The sequence below is a fragment of the Electrona antarctica genome (assembly GCF_951216825.1).
Source record: "Electrona antarctica genome assembly, chromosome: 5".
In the NCBI taxonomy this organism is placed as follows: domain Eukaryota; kingdom Metazoa; phylum Chordata; class Actinopteri; order Myctophiformes; family Myctophidae; genus Electrona; species Electrona antarctica.
In genome coordinates, this window is record NC_136810.1 from 48,527,859 (window position 1) to 48,549,277 (window position 21,419).

The 21,419-nt window shown below is 42.2% G+C and overlaps 2 protein-coding genes across 3 annotated transcripts in view; one reads left to right on the forward strand and one right to left on the reverse strand.

Moving 5' to 3' along the window:
• Window positions 1-21,419, reverse strand: part of LOC306923403 (basic helix-loop-helix ARNT-like protein 1) — a 43,340-nt gene that overhangs the window by 8,408 nt on the left and 13,513 nt on the right. The window contains exons 3-15 of one of the 2 annotated variants that reach the window (XM_079501465.1): window positions 20,999-21,062; window positions 19,379-19,526; window positions 18,425-18,445; window positions 18,226-18,258; window positions 16,214-16,243; window positions 12,258-12,415; window positions 10,698-10,777; window positions 9,147-9,239; window positions 8,743-8,860; window positions 7,861-8,010; window positions 2,595-2,841; window positions 1,558-1,664; window positions 134-284 (exon numbers count right to left, since the gene is read on the reverse strand). In XM_079501465.1, the coding sequence (XP_079357591.1) occupies window positions 134-284; window positions 1,558-1,664; window positions 2,595-2,841; window positions 7,861-8,010; window positions 8,743-8,860; window positions 9,147-9,239; window positions 10,698-10,777; window positions 12,258-12,415; window positions 16,214-16,243; window positions 18,226-18,258; window positions 18,425-18,445; window positions 19,379-19,526; window positions 20,999-21,044 (1,382 nt within the window). In that variant the 5' untranslated portion in view covers window positions 21,045-21,062. Of the gene's footprint in view, window positions 1-133; window positions 285-1,557; window positions 1,665-2,594; window positions 2,842-2,917; window positions 2,996-7,860; window positions 8,011-8,742; window positions 8,861-9,146; window positions 9,240-10,697; window positions 10,778-12,257; window positions 12,416-16,213; window positions 16,244-18,225; window positions 18,259-18,424; window positions 18,446-19,378; window positions 19,527-20,998; window positions 21,063-21,419 lie in introns of those variants that run through there. The other variant, XM_079501464.1, reaches the window with a different exon arrangement.
• The window catches only part of ppfibp2b (PPFIA binding protein 2b), a 156,980-nt gene that overhangs the window by 546 nt on the left and 135,015 nt on the right, over window positions 1-21,419 (forward strand). The gene's annotated exons all lie outside the window — the stretch shown is intronic.

The following is a 21,419-nucleotide window of genomic DNA, read 5'->3' on the forward strand; positions in this document are numbered from 1 at the left end:
CTGTCTTCCATATCCTTCTGGGAATTGTAGTCCACCCTCTCAAAAAGCATCTCAACATGTATTGTCTGGGGACTCTGACTAGCACACTGTACTTACACTTAGTTTAAGAGAAGAACTAGCATGTGTTACTTACGACACTACAGTGTTGGTGGAGACGATGTACTCCACCTCCTTGGTCCACGGGTTCATGAAGCTGAACCAGCGGCTTCTCAGCGTGATGAACGAACCGTCTTTGATCTTGAACTTGTAACAGTTGGTGTTGATCTTCTCTCTCATCTGAAGGACTGTATGCAAAACACAAATAACAGACAATTTGAGGTACTTTTACTTTACTGGAGTTTTCCAATTTCCAATAATTTTACTTCTACATACAGTAACTACGTCTCGGATCCAAATATTTCACTTTTATTCAACTAGACCTACCCCCCCCCCCCCCCCAAAAAAACAAATAATCATATATTTGAACTGGGGACCCCCCACCCTGATAACTATAAGCACTTAGGATGTAGGGGTCAAGCCATTACATATTGATTTACTTGGTTCCACAGATCTACACGCAGATCTACAAGCTCCCAACGCTTTGCGTTGCATGGTGTTGTGAGCTTGCAGATCGGCTATTTTCACACACAATTCCACTTATATTTGACAATTTGGCCAATGTTTGACCAGTTTTAGAGTATTATTATACTTGTATATTATTATGAAAAATCTTAGATATTAAAAAAGGTATTAAAAGTCCTTAAATAGTCACGTTACTGTCATCTGGGGACTGGGGACCCCCCCAAAATCATGTGGGGACCCCCCTGGGGTTGGGGTTAGGGTTACTAAAATGGTAAATGGTGCATTTATATAGCGCCTTTATCCAAGGCACTTTACATAGATTGTGCATTACATTCACCCATTCACACACACACACATTCATACAACGATGGCGGCGGAATCCATGCAAGGCACCAACCAGCACATCAGGAGCAATTAGTGTCTTCAGTGTCTTGCTCAAGGACACTTCGACACTAACTCTGGGGGAGCCCGGGTTCGAACTGGCAACCTTACGGTTACAATCCGGCCACTCTACCCCTCAGCCACTGCTGCCCACTAACAAATTGAACTGATAGGTAAAAAAAGTTCATAAATACAACCTTCCCAGCAGTATGTATGAAGTAGTATGAAGTCTATGAACAGTATCTACCTTGTCTGTGGCACTCTGCTAGGTGAAGTATGAACAGTATCTACCTTGTCTGTGGCACTCTGCTAGGTGAAGTATGAACAGTATCTACCTTGTCTGTGGCACTCTGCTAGGTGATAGAATGTAAGAAGTATGAACAGTATCTACCTTGTCTGTGGCACTCTGCTAGGTGATAGAATGTAAGATGTATGAACAGTATCTACCTTGTCTATGGCACTCTGCTAGGTGATAGAATGTAAGAAGTATGAACAGTATCTACCTTGTCTATGGCACTCTGCTAGGTGATAGAATGTAAGAAGTATGAACAGTATCTACCTTGTCTATGGCACTCTGCTAGGTGATAGAATGTAAGAAGTATGAACAGTATCTACCTTGTCTATGGCACTCTGCTAGGTGACCGATGTCGTCCTGGTGGAAATACTCGTAGAAGGAGGTGCCCAGCAGCTCCTGGGGCAGGTAGGCTAGGATGGCTGTGGCTCTGGACAGAGAACGCACGTGCTGAGTGAGCCTAGGGCTGCCTGTCACCATTACAACATTTGTCAAGTCGTCGATTAATTGTCACGCAAATTATTGCCATTGACAATTTAACCCATTTTGGGCGGGAACCCCTTTTGGTGTTAGCATTATGTTGTGCTTTAGCTATTGAAATAGCAGATCTACAAGCTCATAGCGCGGCACCGAGTGCCGCGCTATGAGCTTGTAGGTCTGCTATTTTTGAAAAATCGAAGAACCACTGACATAGAAACACAGCTTTTTCAGAAATCTGATCTCAGGTCAAAATGGGTTAATTGGCTTTTTGGCATTGTAATTTAATTTCCGTTTGCCTAAGTCTTGTAATAAAAAAAATACGCGGGGCAGATGTGACAAATAACTTCATGATCAGATGTGTCACAACAAGCCGTCCTATTTAGTCCCGATCGCCCTAATGAAACACTAAACGGGATTATGATTTAATTCATGTCCACATTCAAGTACAACTATCAGAGGATAGTAATGTAACCCGGGTAAAAAGGTGATATAACGATATATAAATAGCAGCCAGTGAGTGACTGTCTGCCAGTTAACGGCTGTCTCGTCTCGGTATGATTAACCCATTCTGGGCGGGAACCCCTTTTGGTGTTAGCATTATGTTATGCTTTAGCTATTGAAAAATAGCAGATCTACAAGCTCATAGCGCGCCACCGAGTGGCGCGCTACGAGCTTGTAGGTCTGCTATTTTTTGAAAAATCGAAGAACGACTGACATAGAAACATAGCTTTTTCAGAAAACTGTCAGGATGTAGAAGACATTTTTAGAATCTGATCTCAGGTCAAAATGGGTTAATGCACGACGAACTGTCAGCCGGTCCGCGGTACCAGAAAAGCTTGGGAACGCCTGCTTCTACACCACGACTGTGCAACATCCTCACCTCTGGTCCACAAAGACGAACTTCCCGTCTATGGCGTGTCGCGAGACGTACTCCGTGGGCTTGACCCTGATGTCCGCCAGGCTGGGCTGTGGTACGATGTGGGGGTGCAGCCTGCCGATGGCCACCAGGCAGCTCAGGTTACAGCCCTCGTTGTCGGGTTCGTTGTCGTCGTCCAGGCCCATCTTCGTCGGAGGCCAGCTCTTCAGGTAGCCCGTACTGTGGATGGTGCAGAAGCTCTTTCGATCCGCTGAGGAGAGTCGGGGACGTATGTGTTTAGTTGGGGAGAGTGTGTGAAACAGATAGGAGGGTGGAATTATAATTACCAATGGGACAGGAGACAGTGGAAGGCCATCCCACACTGTGGGTGGTGGAGAAATAAGGGTGGGAAGGGGAGGTGGGTGCTGATGAGGGAAGACAAGGAGACAAGAATAATTCGGGTGAGTAATATATTTATAGAAGCCATGCTAGGATAGGATAGGGCCGCTGGGGAGGGTGTAGGTGGCACAGTGGAAAGGAAAGGAAAGAAAAGAGTTGTGAGTCAAATGTAGATATGATTGTTTTCTGGGAGGTAAGAATCTAGTTGAATCCAGAAACCATCTCAAGGGGTGGTTGTGCCTCAACCAGTTGGTGCACTGTCCACAATTCATCACTGTCAGGCAGACATTCATTATTAATGCCCTATTTTATACTTCATTGCATGACTGTGTAAAAAAGAAATGGCCTATCTACAAGTTCACAATCGTGTACTTTCTTTTCTTCCGAGGAGTATTTGAAATTCCAGACACAAAATTGACAGTGTCGGTTGACTGATTTGAAAAATATGAGTGAATTGTTGTCCTTGGCCTGCTGAATGTAAAGTATGCACAAGAAATATGACACCAATCAGCCTAGTAGTATGTGAAATTAGCTGTGGACATCATGCACCCACACCGGAGATTAATAAAAGTATGTTTGTCAAAACATCAGACTAGTATTTCTGATCTGATTAGAGTTGACAATAGCATGATTGAAAGAGGAAATGTTTTGTTAAGACCTCATTCCCTTGTAAAAAAGAACAGTTGGCTGGGAATGTTTAAGTCATGGAACTAGACACCTGGGCTCCGGACATACCTGTAAAGCGGAATGGAATTCCTAGCTGCATTTCAAAGCGTGAGGCAATGCATTGTTCTCTGTGCACTCTATTTGTTGTATGTTGACTAGATTTCATGCTTACTCTGCTTATTCGGATTTTGCATCTAGTCGTTGCAAAATTCCCTAAAAGATTGTACTGTGATTCTACATGGTGTCCTTGAGCAAGACACTTAATTGCTCTCAATGAGCAGGTTGCCTTGCATTGTTTCGTCTGCTGTTAGTGTGTGAACGCTTTGGATAAAAGTGCTATACAAATTCACCAGTTACTATTTATTTCAAATACTGCATCAGACCATTCATTCGTTTAATCATTCAGGAGTCAAGCATAGAAGTGCTCCAATTTGAGATCTGGGGCTCCATCTTGCCATTATTTGCCATTTTTTACTATTTCGAAAATCATTTTAAAATAGCTCACCGAGCCGATATACATCTACTACATGTTGTGAACTTGTAGATCAGCTATTTGAACTATTTTAAAAGGTTTTTAAAATAGTAAAAAATGGCAAATAAGTTTAGGGTTAAGGGGTGGCGCAAGATATAGCCCCTAGTGTTCAATGTTGTGTTCAGTGTGCAATCAAAACTCAAAAGCACAAGTTAATGCTTGGAAAATCAAGTAATATATGTGACTACCGGTATCAATGAAATATTCTGTTATACAGCCTGATGTGAATTGACATTATAGTTGCAACTTGGTGTAGACTAATGCCTCTAGTTTATTAAACATTCTATAATTTATCCTCCTCCTTGTGGTGATTTGGACATTGTGTTGTCTGTCTGCCGCTTTTTTCTGTAAATGCAACCCTGCGCACATATACCAGTTTTGGGCGGGAACCCCTTTTGGTGTTTTAACTGTTATACTTTAGCTATTGAAAAATAGCAGATCTACAAGCTCATAGAGCGCCACCGAGTGGCGCGCTACGAGCTTGTAGGTCTGCTATTTTTGAAAAATCGAAGAACGACTGACATAGAAACATAGCTTTTTCAGAAAACTGTCAGGATGTAGAAGACATTTTTAGAATCTGATCTCAGGTCAAAATGGGTTAAAGTTATATAATATATTACGCAATATATGATCCATAAGTTTATTGTTATTTTTATACTAGATGTGTGCGGTTAACTAAACTAAAGTCAAATGAACACAACAGTGTCTAAAGTGGCCTACTTCCTTGGTCGTGAAATGCTCCTATGCTAACTGAACTGTGATTCCTGGCTCATGCGAGTGCATGTTGCACTCGAGGAACAAAGTGGAAGGAAAAAGATTCTGTATGAAATCACAGTCACAAAACAGATGGTGTGAAGATGCAAAGCAGCACAAAATGGAGAGAATGGAGTTTTTTTCCCTCAAGAATTTCTTGAAGCCATTTCTAACGCACACGCTCACCTCCTGAAAACAAGTGTTGTATGTGCTATACTAAGAGTTAATGTGTATAATGTAACTCGGCCTCGACTCCCGAGGCTGCAGCAGCTAATAAAAACACAATTTGGTGAAGAAATTTGTTTTGTTGAGAACAAAAAAAAAATCATCACATTTTCATTGCTGCTGCTGCTACACATTGACAACAGAAGAAAGGGAACTGTTTTGAGATGTCAATTTGCGGTTATATTTGTGCCACCAGCTGTTTTGAGGAAGGAGGAGAGACCCCCACACCGCCACTTGCTGGTTCAATAACTTTATTTGAAAGAGTCATTTCGGCCTTTCGGCCTTCTTCAGGCATCATGCCACATCATGCCACCAGCTGTATAAAATGTGACTAAATTTGACTGAGGGACTGCCGTTGGATTTTTTTGAATTTTCATTTTTTCATGTCATATGAAAGCAGGGAATCATAGCTTCAAATTGACATATTGGTTGTTCAGTTTGACCCATCAGTTTTGGAGATATGGCTTATAGAGTAATGTCTTGCAGAAAACAGCAAGTTGAGAAAACGGGCTTGAAAGGTTCACTTCTGTGGTCCCTAACATTACACCTAGCTACATGTTTGGGCATTTATTTCATATTTACATGTCGATTTCAGCTCTGACACTTATTTCAGACATGCTCTAGTATGTGTAGAGTCTGCCTGTGCTATTAACTCATTAAAAAAAAAAAAAAGAAAGCTGTAATTTGCGTGATGGCAGTCTCTTAGTCAAATCTGGTCACACATAGGAGATTGTATCCCGCCAAATTCTAGATACTAAAGTCTGACTGGGCTGGGTTGAAACTGGAAACATTAGAGAGTAGTAGAGGCTTGCAAGACCACAGAGTCAGAGAACGGCTGGTGAAACGGCCTTTCACTTCCCTTTTAAACTCTTGACACTGATAAGGGTAACTCTTTACTCCAGACTAACTTCTGCAACAGCCTCGTCCCATAACTATGGTGCTGATTTCATTGGTTACAATGGTTAGTTACAGTACGTCCCATAACTATGGTGCTGATTTCATTGGATAGTGTCGCTTGCGAAACTCAGACATTCAGTAACAGTGGAGGAGAGAAGGGGGGGAGGCTGACGAGTCCCACCCAGACCGTTTCACAACTCTGCTGCCCCGATGTTAACTGTGTTATCAGAACATTGTTTCTGATAGCCTTTTAGGTGAAAGATACTAGGCCTTGCCGTTGCTCAATATTCCATTTCATATTTAAAATATTCAGGGGAAGAAATATGTTTAGAAATAACATTTACGTTATCGGCTCAACATAATTATGTAATTATTACATTATAATTATATTATATATAATTTGCTTTCACTGTCACGTACCATGTGTAGTTTCTAAATAGATTATAACCGATTCAGATTCCCTCAGCCCTATGTTCCCTCAGTTTAGGGCTTAGCGGGAGCCCTTATTCAGCCCTACTTTGACTATGCTTGCACCTTCTCAAACATCTCTGTCACTAAAGACCAAGCTACGAACCTCCCAAAACAAACTCATTTGACTACTCCTCGGTCTGTGGCCCATGACCCATCTTGTTGCAACCCATTTTGATAGTCTAGGGTGGCTCCGGGTAGAAAACAGAGTTAAGCAATTGAAATTGTGACTGACATTTAAAATTGTAAATGCAGCTTTGCCCTCTATGCCCTCTGTACCCGCATACCTGACAAACTACCTCAAAAAAGTGAGCAACTCTCACAGCCACATATACAGGAGGAAGCGAGAACAACGATCTGGTACCACCCACTTTCAAAACAAACATGGGCAAATTCTCCTTCTACAGCACTGCCACCCAAGTGTGGAATGCCCTGACTCCATCCCTCAAAGAATGCAAATCCCTGGTGTCCTTTAAAACAGGCCTGAAAATCCACCTTTCAGCATGCCAAAGGGAGAGGAAATGATTACCCCCCCCCCCCCCCGTCTAGTGACTACCCCACCTCATTATAACCCCCTTCTTTGTTCCCCAACCTGTACATATTTGTTATTTTTACCTTTTATGATGATTTGAATTTTGTTGTTATTTTTCATGATTATGAATTGAATACCCAGGACCTGAATGGAAACAAGACCACAAGGACTTTTTTCAGTGATCCCTTTGGAAGACTCTGTACTGATTACATTTCTGTTTGACTGTACCCTGTACTGATTATATTTCTGCCAATAAAGTATTCAATCAAGCAATCAATCAGTTTATGGGTTACGGTTAGGTTAGTGCCTTGAGGAAACACAGGGCTGAGTGAACATACGTGTCGTGTATGTATACGTTCTCACGGATTCCCACCTTATTGGTGTGCAACTCGGTCAACGGCGAGGTCATCACAGCTCATTCCCGCTTCTGCCGGTGCACCTACCGGTGCACCTACCGGTATCTTGTTTTAATATTATCAGAAACTAGTTTTGTTGTTGTGCTACAGCTACAGTATATACTGGTAGATAAAATAGAGATCGATAGAGAACTGATATGGTCATTTGGATCTGCGTTGATCAGCCAATGCAACTAGAAAGTACAGTTCCTGAAGAAACAGTGTGGGTTCACTGTGATATGGAGTTCCACGCGGCTCCATATTCGTACAGATATTCAGTCAGATAAGCATGAACAAATCCATGATTTCATGCAGACTCAGACAATGCAAACGCATGAGTACGGGCAGTACAGGGGGAGTCTTGGAGGCGTGGGTATGGCAGAAGGTGGTTGGTAAAAAAAGCAACAACAATAAGATATGTACCTTTCTTCTTGGAACACGTGGAGGGGAACTCCTTGTCCTCGACTTTGACAGAGGGCCTGTTGCACTTCATCCTGCAGAAGAACGACCGTCTGGCTCCAGAACAGAGTCTGGATGGACCCGGGGTGATGTCCGTCTTCACCGGCAGACCAGCTGGAGGAGATGTACATTTACAGACAGTCAAAGTCTATTCTATCGTATTTTATCAATTACCTTTTTGATTATATTACTATCAAAGCATAATTTCTTGCATTGTGAGCTACAAATGCTGGGATTGACAATTCGTCATTGATGCAGCTAATTTAGAGGCCAATTGACCCATTTTGGGTGGGAACCCCTTTTGGTGTTAGCATTATGTTATGCTTTAGCTATTGAAAAATAGCAGATCTACAAGCTCATAGCGCGCCACCGAGTGGCGCGCTACGAGCTTGTAGGTCTGCTATTTTTGAAAAATCGAAGAACGACTGACATAGAAACATAGCTTTTTCAGAAAACTATCAGGATGTAGAAGACATCTTTAGAATCTGAGCTCAGGTCAAAATGAGTTAAAACAGGCCCCTTTTCCATTGGGGTTGAACTGGTTCGGTTATTTTTTCCCGTCTAACATTGAACCAGTTCAGAGTATTTCCACTGAAAATGAATTGGTTCATAACCCTAATAGTTGGTTCGAAACTGAAACCCCCAAGAATGGCTGCCGGTTCCGTGAAAGCACCAATGTTTCATGAATCTAGAACGGAACCAGTTCTAGAACCCAAAGTTCTTTTGGTGGAAAAGGGCCAGAGTGGCGTAGGAGTTACACTGTGCAGCATGTTTCAATGCATGGTGCTTCAAAATGAAATCTATAAAAACATTTTCCATGTGTGTATGTGTTGTGTGTATGCTTACTTTTAGCGTCTATGAGCCTCTCGCGTGGGGCTGTGTCGGAGGAAGACAGCTGCTCTTTGACCTTTGCAATGTCCTTAGGATGAAGGTAGTCAAACAGACTCTGGCCTATAAGGTCATTCTGGGGAGGGTGACAGACGACAAAAACAAGAGGAAGAATCATAATCAGCTTTATTAAGAAAGGGAGGAAGAGGGTAAGGGGGGGTAATGAGATCACAAACATCAACCTCGTAGGATCTCTCTTAGCTTACTGTTGTTTACAAGCTTGTTTCAAGAGAGAGAAGGGGGGGGGGGGGGGGGTTAAGAGAAATTATGAAATTATGATATAAGGAGGAAACATTGTTGAGAAGAGCTTGATGAAGCAAACTTATTTCCAACAATAATTGTGTGGGTGTGGTGATAATTACCTGGCTGTAATTGAGAATTTTGTAGACCGACTCTGAGACAAAAAGGATCTTCCCGCGATCACATCCAACCACAAACAGGAAACCGTCAGCAGCCTACAGTAAACCACAGTAAATGCAGTAGTTAATAAATAAATTAACGATGCTTTCATTAAAACCCACTACAAGGATTACAAGATTGACATGTTGTTACATTGTTTTGCTGTGAAAATGTCTAATGAGTCTAACTGATATTAAAACCCATTTTGGGCGGGAACCCCTTTTTGGTGTTAGCATTATGTTATGCTTTAGCTATTGAAAAATAGCAGATCTCTTGTAGGTCTGCTATTTTTGAAAAATCGAAGAACGACTGACATAGAAACATAGCTTTTTTTAGAAAACTGTCAGGATGTAGAAGACATTTTTAGAATCTGATCTCAGGTCAAAACGGGTTAATAGATCATTATATATTATTTTGCATTATACATATTATGGCCTTTTTATTTTCATAAAATGACAGCATTGTTATAGCGATTACACAGTGGCGACATTCTGAAGCAGTGCAGACAGGCCACACACAGCCGTCGGCTAAGGAAACACGAAACTGAAAACATTTATGAACTACTGTAGAAAAAGGGAAATCTCCGCCAGGAGGCACATCATCATACCTCCTCCTGTCAGGACTCTGAATCATGTGATGACAAATTGACAATGGGGGATGGATATAATAAACCACTGTCAAAGTGTCATGACATCATTGTGGTGTAAGTAACCATATCTGCCAACTGTCAACACTCCAGATTTGTGCGGGAGTCTCCCTAGTTTTCCTCAAAGACCATTATGGGGATTTTGTTTAAAAGAGGCGTCCGTTTCCAGCGCTAGTTTATCCGCCCCTCTATGCCAAGAAAAGTAGTTTGTAATTGCCCCCGATTTTATGCACATTGAATGTGTAACCAACCCTGCCTACTGCCTAGTGACCCAAGTTTGAGAACAAATGTTCTAAATTTCAATTGTCTAATTCTAAAAACATCCTATCCGCTATATATATATATATATATATATATATACACACACACACACACACACACACACACACACACACACACACACACACACACACACACACACACACACGTGTGTATGGATGTAGGATGTACATTTTAGATGTTGACTTTTGATCACTTTTTTGGTAAATATCTTGTTTTAATATCGTGAACTATGAATTTAAGTCGAATTAAAATGTATTTTGCTTTCACGTCCTTGTAATTATTCAATGAATCTATAGTGTAGGGGTTATATATATGTTTTTGTGGCTTTCGCCTTTATTTTATATTTTTTATGGAGGGATAGACAGTAGGCTGACAGGAAATGGGGAGAGAGATGGGGGGGGTGACATGCAGTAAAAGCCGCCGGGATCGGGAAGCGAACCCACGGCACACTGCCAGACTTGGATTACCGGCCAAGGTGCCTGGACCGCTGAGCCACGGCCCAGGCCGGTTATATTAATTCTTGAGTGCCAATACAATATTCCTCTATATAAACTCCTTCCCAGTGGATCATGCATATTGAACTCACTCTTAGTATCAGATGCTTCAGCTCATCGTCTGAAAGGAAGGAAGGCTTATAGTTGGCCTCTGTGTATGGGTTGGCTGCACCTGAGGACCAAACAAACATTTATAACATTTATAACTTATAGTTGGCCTCTGTGTATGGGTTGGCTGCACCTGAGGACCAAACAAACATTTTGCTCAATGGCTATTTTTCACATTCTGGTTCAGTTCAACTGAAAGGATAGGACACAGATCTTTAACACCCCGAACGCCCGGGGTTATTTAATCCATTAAATCATAGCATATTAGCACCCAGCGATTTATAGCAGCAGAGCACATTTAGCGACGGACCGGATGCTATCCCGGATGTAGCTGAAGTAGCTAGATTTAGCCAAAACACTCTTGAGGCGATCGACAACAACGGGAGGTATGATTAATTCTATCGCGACTAGTGACGGGACCGCGGTGGGCCGTCTAACACATAATCTTTTCTTAGAATTGGACGGAATGATTTAGATCAAGAGTTATTCACGTTTTCACGTCAAGATTTTCCATCTCGTCGGCTAAACAGGGGCGGAACATTTTCGATGACGTCCCACTGTTGCGCAACATCGAATGTTGCCCAACAGACGCTCCCAGCCTGTGGCCGGAGAACTCCGTCCTGTGCGCTCAGGGTGTATAATGTACTTTAAGTTAAGTCGGCTGCAAAGCAAGAATTCTAGTCAAATTAACTGGATAGTTAAAACACATTTCCTGCCGGCATGTTTTCGGGCACCTCAGTAGGCCTTGCCACGCGAAAACAACAAACTACAAATCGCGGGTCCTGTGACCGGCCATCTTAAACCGGAAGTAAGAGCCGCATCCTGTCCGTCGGTCAATCGGGTCCCAAACTAGCATGCAAGTTGATAATATGCTAACCGGAGCGAAGCGCTAGCCTTTTATTGCCATCCTAGGATCATACTTTATCTCATTTCACCAAATCTGAGGATTAATTCCGAGATATACTCCACTGAAGATCGCGGCCATTATGGGACTCTATGGAGATCGGATGACCGTTTTTCAACTGTTTTTGTTTCAAGATGGATGCCATTTCAGGCCATAGGCGGCTGCCGCAAGAGGCCTGCCGTAAACGGGTGTAAACCCGTCTATTTACGGGCGTGGCGTTCAAGAGATAACCTTTGTAACCCGTCTGGAGACGGGTATGGCGGGAAATGTGTTCTTTCAAAAACACGCCACGAACGGTAGTGAATAACAAAGACTCTGTAATGTACAATCATGTCAAGACTGTGGTGTACTCGTTGTTTTTTTTTGTTTTTTCGTCTGTGCATTGTAATGTCCGTATTGTGGTACTTGTTTGGTTGTTTTCCTATGTTGTGTTGAAAAAAGAAAAGTGTGGTTCTATATACATTGAATTGTGATTGAACAGTTGTGAAAATTCAGAGCCTCAATAAAAATACATTGAAAGAAAAAGAAAAAAAAACACGCCACAGCAGTTATTCATTCTAGTCAGTCTTTTAGAGGTGTAATGAGTTTTTCCCTCGGTCGTATATATCCACCCACCCCTAGTCTACGGGCCCCTGCTGACCTCTGAGCGTCTTCATGTGCTGGACAGCCATGCGCAGGACGGTCAGCTTGTCCAGCTTGCGGGACATGGCGTTGCAGGTTGGCACCAGGGAAGCCAGCTCGTCGATGAAGCTGTTCATCTTGTCCCGACGTCGCTTCTCGATCTGACTGTGGGCCTCTCTGTCAAATAAAACGACATATTGAGGTTTAGCAGGAGGATGATGATCATATAATAGAACATGAGTTCTGAGGCTATGACGGTGATGAAAGAGGGTTTTATTTTGTGTCTCACTCATACAGTTAGAAGCAGCGAAATGTGTGGCGTGTTCCGCAAACCAGCTGTGGAAGGGTTGCGTTGTGGCCCTGGGATTTTGGATATCTCCGGAGATAAGATCTGAGACTAATCCTTTCTTAGGCCTCAACAAAGTCCACAAAATCTTCTTTGCACTTATCATAATCAAAAACCCTGATTAAGGACTGGTAGTGAAGCCTAGAACTGATGATGTTGGCATTTTACTTGGGTGGGTATAAAGAGAACATCTTTGCTGTTGTGTAATGAGCATAAAACGTATTTCTTCATACGAATACATTTGGTAAACACCCATTGCAATTGAAGGACATACAGTAGTATAGCAATAACTTTGGACTGGACTGAATAGCACCATCTGCTGGCTCTACTGTTAAAAAGCAAGCGTATGTTAGACCTTGCACCAAGGCTATGCCTTTGCTTATTATATTGATCTTTGATTGATTGATTGAAGTATTTATTAACAGTTTGCAGAATTACAGTACATTTCAAGCACAAACTCAATACAAAGACTGTTAACTGTGAGTGGACGACCCAATTAAGCATTACACTTGTTTACAAGAGGGTCCACCTTGTTCAATTCATCAAAACATTTAGAGACGTACAAATAGACACAGTCAAAGAACCGAACAGGAATTCATCATAAAGGAGGTAAAAAGGGAAAAGAAACATATACAGTGAGGGGAAAAAGGGGTGAGGGGGATTCATATTTTACGGGGGCCAGTTTCGAAACTTTTCCAGAGCTCCTGGAATTTGTTGAGTTGATTTTAAACAAACGGCCATCGGCTGATATCCTTGCGCTAACATGATATTTCATTTCTGCGATTCCAAGCCATGATTTTAGCGCAAGCCAGGAAGAGCTGGCTTTGAAGAACGATTTGACGCAACACACCGAACGCTGGACCTCATCCCACATCAGCACTCGTTTGTCAAATATATTATATGTTTTGTCTCACACCGATTCTTCAACAGATGTACAGAGGTCAATGTACTCATTTAAAGTAGGTTGAAACCTCACCATTATTTAAAAGTTCAACATTCTTAACATCACTCAACATTGGTGAATTTTAAGTTCACCCCTTCTTTAACAGGATCTCCTCACTGGTCAACAAAAACACCTTGAAGACCTTAACAGGAGCCCTCGTACAAGGTTTCTTCGACTATGCATGCACCTCTTGGTACCACAGCACCTCAAAGGCCCTTAACACAAGGCTCCAGACTTCCCAAAACAAACTGGTCAGGCTCCTGCTTGGCCTCACCGCCCGAACCCACCTTACCCCTGCCCACTTTGACAGGCTGGAATGGCTTAGGGTCGACGACAGAGTACAGCATCTTGCAATGGGTCTGGTCCACAAGATTCGATACACCACCAAGATACCCATGTACCTGTCTAAATACTTCCTTAATGTTAACGAAGTCCACACCCACAACACCAGAGGGAGTGCAACAAACCATGTACAACCCAGATTCGGCAAAAACAAGGGACTAAATTATTTTCGCTCCTATGCCACCAAAATGTGGAACACCAACAGTCATTAAGACATGCAAATCCCTTGACTCCTTCAAAACCGCTCTCAAAGGGCACCTACGGATGGCTGCAATTCGAAACTGGCCCCCGTACATTCGGAATCCCCCCCCCACCTTTTCCCCTCACTGTATATGTTTCTTTTCCCTTTTTACCTCCTTTATGATTAATTCCTGTTGAATTGAACAAGGTGGACCCTCTTGTAAAGAAGTGTAATGCTTTATTGGGTCATCCACTCACAGTTAACAGTCTTTGTATTGAGTTGTACTGTAATTCTGCAAACTGTTAATAAATATTTCAATCAATCAATCAAACTGTGTGCATTAAGTCAATTTCATTCATCCTTTTCATGTTGTCATCCACTCAACTTCCATCTACCCATTTATAGCCATTTATTATGTTGATAATACACCCACACCAACAGTTTAAATACTTTAAAGTGGCAGCACACGCAATATCAGGAGATACACGTAATTAAAAAAACACTGTTCATCTTTTGATTACACATTCCAATGACTCTTTTACTCACATTTGCACTGGAACAAAGTACATGTCTCAAATCCTCTTAGGTGCAGCTGGATTTTGATAACTATCTTAATATTCATGCCTAGGCGACTCAAACAAATGAATGGCTATAGTGGATAACCAGACAGCTCTTTCAACGCAGATTAAAAAGATTCGAAGATACTCTGTGGGTGGCTACCCTTTTTTCCTTTCTGCTAACTTGTTATGTAAATGTACAGTATTTGTGTATAGAAACATGTTTGTAAACCTAGCACACACGGCACGCCCTCCCCGCCACTCAGCACAGCAGTCATATTTAATCATACTGTAGCTGCAGGACACAAAAAAGGCTTGGCCACGTAATATTAACCCATTTTGACCTGAGATCAGATTCTAAAAATGTCTTCTACATCCTGACAGTTTTCTGAAAAAAGCTATGTTTCTATGTCAGTCGTTCTTCGATTTTTCAAAAATAGCAGACCTACAAGCTCGTAGCGCGCCACTCGGTGGCGCGCTATGAGCTTGTAGATCTGCTATTTTTCAATAGCTAAAGCATAACATAATGCTAACACCAAAAGGGGTTCCCGCCCAAAATGGGTTAAATCATACTGTAGCTCAGGACACAAAAGGCTTGGCCACGTAATATTAAAAAGCTAAACAAAACAACACGAACAAATACAAAATGGTTCCTACAATGTAAATGAAAAGAAGCAATAAACTACTCTGTCGGAAAGCAAGGTGAGCTGCTGCCTGGGATCCTTGGAAAAGGACAAATGTTCTCAATTATCCATCGCGTACAGTAGCGTACATGTCAGTCGGCATCAGCAAGGTGCCAAGAAATTGCTGCCGTTCCAAGAGTTCAGCCTGTCCTTCGTAAATGTAAAAAACACATCCTTCTCTCTATCGTAAAGTAAACCTCGGTTGGTGAGGCTATACCTTCAGACTACCTACTACAGTAGGCTAGACTGACGGGCATGAAAGAGGGGGTCCTTTACACAGACAAGAATACGCGTTTGTGATTAGCCATCAGCCATGCTCTCACAGCAGCAGCTTTGAGCCACATAGTAGTACCGGTAGTCTGATCTGTAGACTAGTCCCCTGTATAAAGTTTCTTGTTATTAGCATTCACAAAGCTCTCTCTGTCTCTAATCAGACAGAGTGACATTTAATTCATTCAGAGGAGATTAGCGAGAGGCTATGTGTGAGTCTGTGTGTGCTGGGCATACTGTGTGTGTGTGTTTGTACGATGCAGAAGAAGTGTGTAAAGAGAGGTGGACAGGGACGGGGACAGAGAGGTGGACAGGGACAGAGAGAGAGAATGGTACGGGAAGAGGTTTGATACTGTGTGTTTGTATGATGCAGAAGCAGTGTGTAAAGAGAGGTGGACAGGGACGGGGACAGGGACAGGGACAGAGAGAGAATGGTACGGGAAGAGGTTTGATACTGTGTGTTTGTATGATGCAGAAGCAGTGTGTAAAGAGAGGTGGACAGGGACGGGGACGGGGACAGGGACAGAGAGAGAATGGTACGGGAAGAGGTTTGATACTGTGTGTTTGTATGATGCAGAAGCAGTGTGTAGAGAGAGGTGGACAGGGACGGGGACAGGGACAGAGAGAGAATGGTACGGGAAGAGGTTTGATACCTGGCATTCTTTATGCGTCCTTGTTGGTCACTGAAAAGAAACAAACGAGAGGTTACCGAGTGCATTCTAAAAAATAAGACAAATCAGAAGAAGAGATAAAATCTGGCATTATCAGGCCCAGACATTGGCAGCATACATATGGGTCAGAATAGATTTTAATAGGCCGTTCTGTGGGAATTGGAGCCACGGCAAATGGGGGGAAAAAAACACACTGTCCTAAAACCAGCCCTATTTGTTGAATAAACAAAACACGGCTTATGCAACCATGTAATGTCTTTGGTCTACACCCAACTGTGGTCATCGTCACCAGTGACGCAAATGACAGTGTCTGAACTTCTCGCTCACATGATTAAGTAGGGAATACCCATGGTATATTAATAAAACCTGGGAATACATTTCTTACCAAGAAAGTTGGGGTACAACCATTATAAGGCAAAATGTCCTAAATTTAATTATGCTTTAAGTAGCATGTGACGTGTAAAACTAGGGGTTTTTCATCATTCTGAATCCATTCCAAGCATTAGTTTTGCACGAAAAACACTCCTTGGGCTAAAAATGGTCATAGCCGTCATCACAAATGTGATGAAGTCAGGACATTTGGGCATATTTGGGCAAGTGGCTATGGCCAAACTAGGGTGTCTATGGCCAAACTAGGGGTCAAACTAGGGGGTTTTCATGATTCTGAATCCATTCCAAGCATTCGTTTTGCACGAAAAACACTCCTTGGGCTTAAAAAGGCCATAGACGTCATCACAAATGTGATGAGGTCAGTACATTTGGGCACATTTGGGCAAGTGTCTATGGCCGTTTTTAGCCCAAGGAGTGTTTTTCGTGCAAAACAAATGCTTGGAATGGATTCAGAATGATGAAACCCCCCTAGTTTGACACGTCACATGCTATTTAAAGCATAATGAAATGTAGAACATTTTGCAATATATTGGCTGCTGATGGTACCCCAACTTTCAGCAGCTGTCAAAAATTCCCCTATGGGTGGTTGAATATAAACCAATGTGGGATATGTTAGTAGACACCTTTACAAACACATTGGTGAAGAAAATTCTTGGTAAGAAATGTATTCCCAGATTTGACTGGTAATACTGATAATATTCCCGGACTACAAGGGGAAACAACAACTAATCCAAAATTCATGCTGCTCTGTCTAATTTCGGATAAAAAAGGGGGTTTAGGACTATGGCAAGTCTATCTTAAAAACGTGTGCTTATATTATCTTTTCTTTCCCCCAAATGTTACAGTAAGTAACAAGGGATCCCATGCGCTCAAGCCTTATTTTGTGCAATCTGTTACTATGACTCTGGAACAAACAGGCCTGGCCAGGTTTAGATGACAACGGTCTCTGAAGAAAACGGAAAAATCAGTTTAGACGACAACATAGTTTTTGGGGGTTGAAACCGCAAGAAAGTGAAACCCCCTTCCAGTCCAGAGTGGAAATCTTTGAAAAATCTCCACCTCCCGTCTCCATGTAAACATGCAAATTTGAGGGGAAACGGCAAAACATGTGACGTCATGTCACGGCTCACGCCGATGTAAAGAGACGCCATGTGCGTCTGAGGGTGATTCCCCAAGTTCCTCCCATCAAATCTGCTCTAGCGACTAGAATTGAGATGAAGTCAAAGTCATACGATTTGTCACACACGTTACCGCAGTGAAATTTGTTCTCCGCATTTGACCCATCTCTTGGAGCGGTGAGCCGCAGCCAAGGAGCGGTGAGCTGCAGCGTGCGCCGCGCTCGGGAATCATTTGATTAGAAGATTTGACCCCCAATCCAACCCTTTGATGCTGAGTGCCAAGCAGGGAGGCATTGGGTCCCATTTTTACAGTCTTTGGTATGACCCGGCCGGGGATCGAACCCCGACCTCCCAGTTTCAGGGCGGACACTCTAACCACAAGGCCACTGTCTGGTAGATGAGAAGATAGTGTATATAGGAGATCAAGGACAGCGCAGAGAATCCACATGTGGTTTCCCTGCAGACTTGACTTGGTGGCCCGCTTACCTTCCCAGTTTATCCTTATCTGGGTCCATGTCGCTATTGTGGATTACAAAAAAGGGATACAACTGAAAACACGTCTAAAATGTCTAACATGTCTAGAGACTTAAGAGATTGCAATTATGTGGTTCCGTTGCTATTTAATGTAAAACAAAATTAACAATTGAAATAAAATCATTTATTATGAAGAAGTTTCCATACTTACTCGAATTGGAAACCGTCGATCCTGCAAAGACAAAATACAGTTAATGTGCTGATCAGCTTCTTGTTTTCGCATTATTGGCCAATTTAATCATTTATAAACTCCAAAGAGTGTTGAATAATGTACAAACACCTGCGATGTTATATTGATTACAACGATTGATCACTTTTAACCCATTTTGGGCGGGAACCCCTATGCTATTGAAAAATAGCCGATCTACAAGCTCATAGCGCGCCACCGAGTGGCGCGCTACGAGCTTGTAGGTCTGCTATTTTTGAAAAGTCGTTAAAATGTGCCTCAAATCTTTCAGAAAATTGTCATGATTTTATTTCGACGTCAGGCCTGAATGGGTTAAAGTACAGTGGTTATGTGTATTCTTAAAATGGTATCCAATGAGACTGTCTTTGCGTTTTTACAAATTTAAGCCATAGATGCATGCAGAGGTCAATTTGCTGGGGGGTGGGGGGAAAATTAATTGATGACACTGAGATCAGATTCTAAAAATGTCTTCTACATCCTGACAGTTTTCTGAAAAAGCTATGTTTCTATGTCAGTCGTTCTTCGATTTTTCAAAAATAGCAGACCTACAAGCTCGTAGCGCGCCACTCGGTGGCGCGCTATGAGCTTGTAGATCTGCTATTTTTCAATAGCTAAAGCATAACATAATGCTAACACCAAAAGGGGTTAAGTTGTTAAAAATAAATCCCCACCCCCTCTGTTTTTCACACAAATCACACAAATAAAAAAAGTCAAACAGAAATTTGTATTCCATTCATTGGAACATTTAATTCCAATGTTCGATGCCAAAAAACACAATTAAATCGTTAGCAATTATTTGTGTCAAAATTAATCTTCAACTTAAATTTGTAATCGTGACAGCCATGTGTGTGTGCATGTGTACGACTGTGTAGTCGTACACATGCGTGTGTGTGTGTGTGTGTGTGTGTGTGTCCGCACTGGTAGTCTGTGGTGCTCCCCTTCCTCTTGCGCGTGTAGTCCATGCCCGGCGTGCTGATGGAGCTGGAGATGATGTCGGTGGAGCCGGGGGACATGAAGTCAGTCATCGTAGATGAGATGTCCATCCTTTGGTCTGCCATCAGATCATCTGTGACACACACAACAGGCCTGTCACAGTTATTACATAACCGTCTAATCGCAATTATTTTGTCATAATCGTCATAATCGTTTCCACGTTGAAACGGGATGCACACGTAGATCCGACACACCATGCGGAAACAACGGTCGGACATGCGGTCGGACATGCGCTGCTCCCGTGCTTGTGGTTAGGGTTAGGTTAGGGTTTGAGGTGGGTTGTCGGTCTAGTATGTCGGAACTAAAGCAAAAAACTGTACCCGTTGAAACAATAACATTTTCATACATTAAAATTAAATAACGTGATGCGTTGTAAGCTTGTATATCATCTATTTCCGCTTTTTACTAAGTATAAAAATAATGAATATGTCAGTAATTTCTTTGTATATTTCAGTTATCTGCCCTGTGCAGTATATGACTACCAGGCAAACAGAAATGTATTCTTTATTCATCAGTTCCAATGTCCAATGCCAAAAACACAATTAAAACGCTAATAGCTATTATTTGTGTGATAATTAATCGTCAACTTAAATTTGTAATCATGGCTGGGGGGCGGCTGGCGTAGCCATCTCCCTTCCGGGCACCATAGGCTGGTAATCCCAGCCTGCTGCGTGTCATCCCCCCATCTCTCTCCCCATTTGTCAACTTACTGTAAATCTATCAATGAAAAACAAAAAGTGTAATCGTGACAGCCCTAGTCATTCACTCACTGAACGTACCGCCTGGCATTGACTTACTGCAGGGGTTGGAATGGAATGAGCGGGACTGGAGGTATAGTCTTATGTCTCACTATATGTCTGTAGTGTACTGGGGACTATGTTGTCTAGTCTCAATGTAGTGTACTGGGGACTATGTTGTCTAGTCTCAATGTAGTGCACTGGGGACTACTGTTGTCTAGTCTCAATGTAGTGTACTGGGGACTATGTTGTCTAGTCTCAATGTAGTGCACTGGGGACTACTGTTGTCTAGTCTCAATGTAGTGCACTGGGGACTACTGTTGTCTAGTATCTAAACACAATGTAGTGTACAGTGGGGACTACTGTTGTCTAGTATCTAAACACAATGTAGTGTACAGTGGGGACTACTGTTGTCTAGTCTCTAAACACAATGTAGTGTACTACTGTTGTCTAGTCTCTAAACACAATGTAGTGTACAGTGGGGACTACTGTTGTCTAGTCTCTAAACACAATGTAGTGTACTACTGTTGTCTAGTCTCTAAACACAATGTAGTGTACAGTGGGGACTACTGTTGTCTAGTCTCTAAACACAATGTAGTGTACAGTGGGGACTACTGTTGTCTAGTCTCTAAACACAATGTAGTGTACAGTGGGGACTACTGTTGTCTAGTCTCTAAACACAATGTAGTGTACTACTGTTGTCTAGTCACAATGTAACACTAGACCATGTAACACAATGTAGAGTACTGGGGAGAAGAAAAAGAGGAATCCCAACCTAATGTCAGAGTACGTGTTTTTTCACACTCACCACAGATGTTCATCACAGCATCTGTATTAAAATCATCTCCTTCCATCCACTCTAGAGCCCACAACTGCGGATCACAAAGAGATGGTTATAAAACAATTGTCAAAACCATGAAATAATAATATTAGGATGAATGCAAATTGGTTAAATAATTTACTGTGTATTTTATTTTATTTCCAATGAAATAAATACATCAAAGCCAAGAAGGAAACACACACACACACATGGCGAAACCTCATGCAATGTAGGTCAAATGTGGATTCCAAACGGCGAGGGAGTGAAAACAGGAAGGAAACTTTTGTTTCAGTCACGGTGCCTATAGAAATATGACATAGCTTTTGTCAAAAGAAATAGGCCAGCCATATGATAGCGGGATTGTGAAGATATCTTGTGTGTTCCAATTCCCTTATTTCAGCCCACAAAA